At 47.5% G+C, this 2,521-nt stretch overlaps 1 protein-coding gene across 1 annotated transcript in view; it reads right to left on the reverse strand.

The window, feature by feature from the left end:
- The window catches only part of ARHGEF9 (Cdc42 guanine nucleotide exchange factor (GEF) 9), a 69,444-nt gene extending 68,907 nt beyond the window's left edge, over window positions 1-537 (reverse strand). The window contains exon 1 of the mRNA XM_009886513.1: window positions 364-537. Within this exon, the coding sequence (XP_009884815.1) occupies window positions 364-489 (126 nt within the window). The 5' untranslated portion in view covers window positions 490-537. The remainder of the gene's footprint in view (window positions 1-363) is intronic.
- Between the last annotated feature and the right edge of the window lie 1,984 nt (window positions 538-2,521).

Consider the following 2,521-nt stretch of genomic DNA (forward strand, 5'->3'; position numbering starts at 1 on the left):
GGTCGCCGGTAGCCGGTGTGAACTTTTAGTCCCCACCAAATCATCTACTCATAGCCCGCACGATACTTAACTGGTTTTCCAAAGAAGAACTACTTAAGGAGAGAGGCTACAACAGACACACAGCAAAGGCGACTCCATATCCCAAGAACATAAAAAGCAGAGCCAAGAGCTATTACATCCTCCCTCTACCCAACTCTCGTTTCTTTTGAAACCTTCTTTGCTCCCCATTTTTCGGACAGAAAACAGACACACAGGAAAGAAGCATCAATGATAACAAACACAGGAACCAGTTCAGTTCATTGACCGTTCTGAGCAGCATCGGCAGTGATGCACTGTAGCGGTAAAAAGAAGAAAGTCACTCACCCTCACGAAGCTGGCGGGAAACCATCCTTCTTCATCATCGATCTGACCCCACCACCAGTCCTTGTTGGAAGCATCCAGGACCTTGATAACGTCTCCTGCTTTAAACGCCAACTCCCGGTTGGCCATGGTGACGTGATCCCATACTGCCTCAGCACTTACAATAGAACCACCACTGATCAGCTTTGAAAACAGAAAACCAGCAGTCAATAAAAGCTCGGTTGCCCGACGCAAAGCACATGCACAGCAGCAGCACAGAAAAAAAGCGCTCAGCCAAAGTAAAATGCTTTTCCTCCATTCCAATCCATAACAACTTCCCCCTCCCGTGCCGTAACCCGGTCTGCGACCGTTTCTACAGACCGCCGCTCTGCGCCTAACCATGCCACGCAAGCGAGCACCGCGTGCGGAGGTTCAGCACCTCTCAGGTCCCACGTGTGGGAAAAGCCACACCTCCCCTGCCACCGCCACCGCCACGCCGTTATTTATGAGCATGCACATCTATCAAGGTACATGGCTTTCAAGTACAATTCGGTTAGCGTGATGTAGAGCTGGGAGTTCCCCAAATGGCAAAACCAAGCGATGGTGTCCTGCAAAGGAATTGACGTTTCAGAGCGAGTTTGCTCACTTAAAGGATCAAATGTCAGCTCGAGGCTCAGAAGGTTTTCCATGCAAATCCAAGCAGAGTTTGCAAACATATTTAAAAGAACACTTTTTTTTAAAAAAAAAAACAACCCTGAGAGTTCAGTATTTTTTAGTGCCGGTGATGTACTGACACCCCTTGCTTTTGAAACCCTGAATCCACAGCGGGTCAAGAAGGGCAGCGTGGCACCCTGCTGACCTGTTTCAGCCCTGACCCGGAGCACAGCCCGGCTCCGCGGTACGTTCAAACCCTGCTCTGCTCACCAGAAACCCGCCGGCAGCGGCGACAGCCTTCGGGGTGCAGACGCCTGCCCACTGGAAACTGGACTGAGGCCAGACCCGTGTCCGACAGGACCTACTGAACATCTCTCCGCATGGTTCCCTTAGAGCACCACCACGGGGACCTATCCGGTTCTTATTTTCATTGCAAGCCATCCAGTTTTATATATATATAAAAATCCTGCTTAATGTTTGCAGGAAGGACTCATCCAAACACTGATGCTTATGTATCCACAGGACAAATCATCCATCCACGCCTGGGACACCCGCTGCTCCTCAGAATGATAGCCACATAGCTTTTAACAGAATAATAAATTGTGTTTATGTTTCGTCCACTGCAGGAATTCTGCACTGAACAGTAAGACTGCCCTAGCAAATATAGACTTCACCCATATGCTTATGAGCTTGTCAGAGCCATCCTGAACCTCGTTCATTAATTCTGCCGTCTGAGACGCGCTGGAGCTGCACTTGGGCGCACCTCCAAATCACAATTTCGGCTCACAAAGGAAGAGCTCAGCGCTGCAACCATTACAGACCTTCCACACGGCGAGACTTTAACAGCCACGGATATCCTTTCAATTTAGGCAAGCAATACAAAGCGTAAAGACAATAACCCGGCGCAGCGGTTATGTAAGTGCAGAAGCACTGGGAATGTTTAGAGTGCTCTTAACAGCTCTTTTGTAAGTCTGGCTTACCAAAATGCCTGCTAATAACTACCTGCACAGTAAGAACTCGCAGTAAACCTTCTAGCACTGCTGCAGGGTTCTCGGCATAAACATATAAGAGCATTCAAGTCCCTACAGGCAATTCAGTCAACAGATTAAAGGACCTGATTTACCATTTTCCTTGAACCGACTTTCCTTTAAGAAATCAAGCTCCTTCGGTTTGTGACAATTACAGTTGCACTTTCAGCTCTTCAATTATTAGAGTCAGTTGTACATAAAGCAGCAAGATCTAAGAGAGCCTAACTTGACACTTAGTCCCTTTCATCCTCAAAGACGAGATGTATCCAGCCAGCGGACCTCTTGTTCCTGCAGCAGATAAAGTAAAACAATGTTCTTCCTATTTCCATTTCGACAAATCGTCCTTTCTAATTCAAAATCAGCTGTAAAAGAAACACAGCTTCTTCGTATATCATATAGGGGATTTCTACACAGGAGCCTCACAAGATCACCTGACAGCAGACAGAAAACAAAGGCACGGGTTAATAACAAGCTCTCATTGAAGAGTCAAGCAGTGGACC

The sequence above is a fragment of the Charadrius vociferus genome, unplaced genomic scaffold (genome assembly GCF_000708025.1).
Source record: "Charadrius vociferus isolate BGI_N301 unplaced genomic scaffold, ASM70802v2 scaffold506, whole genome shotgun sequence".
Classification (NCBI taxonomy): Eukaryota; Metazoa; Chordata; class Aves; order Charadriiformes; family Charadriidae; genus Charadrius; species Charadrius vociferus.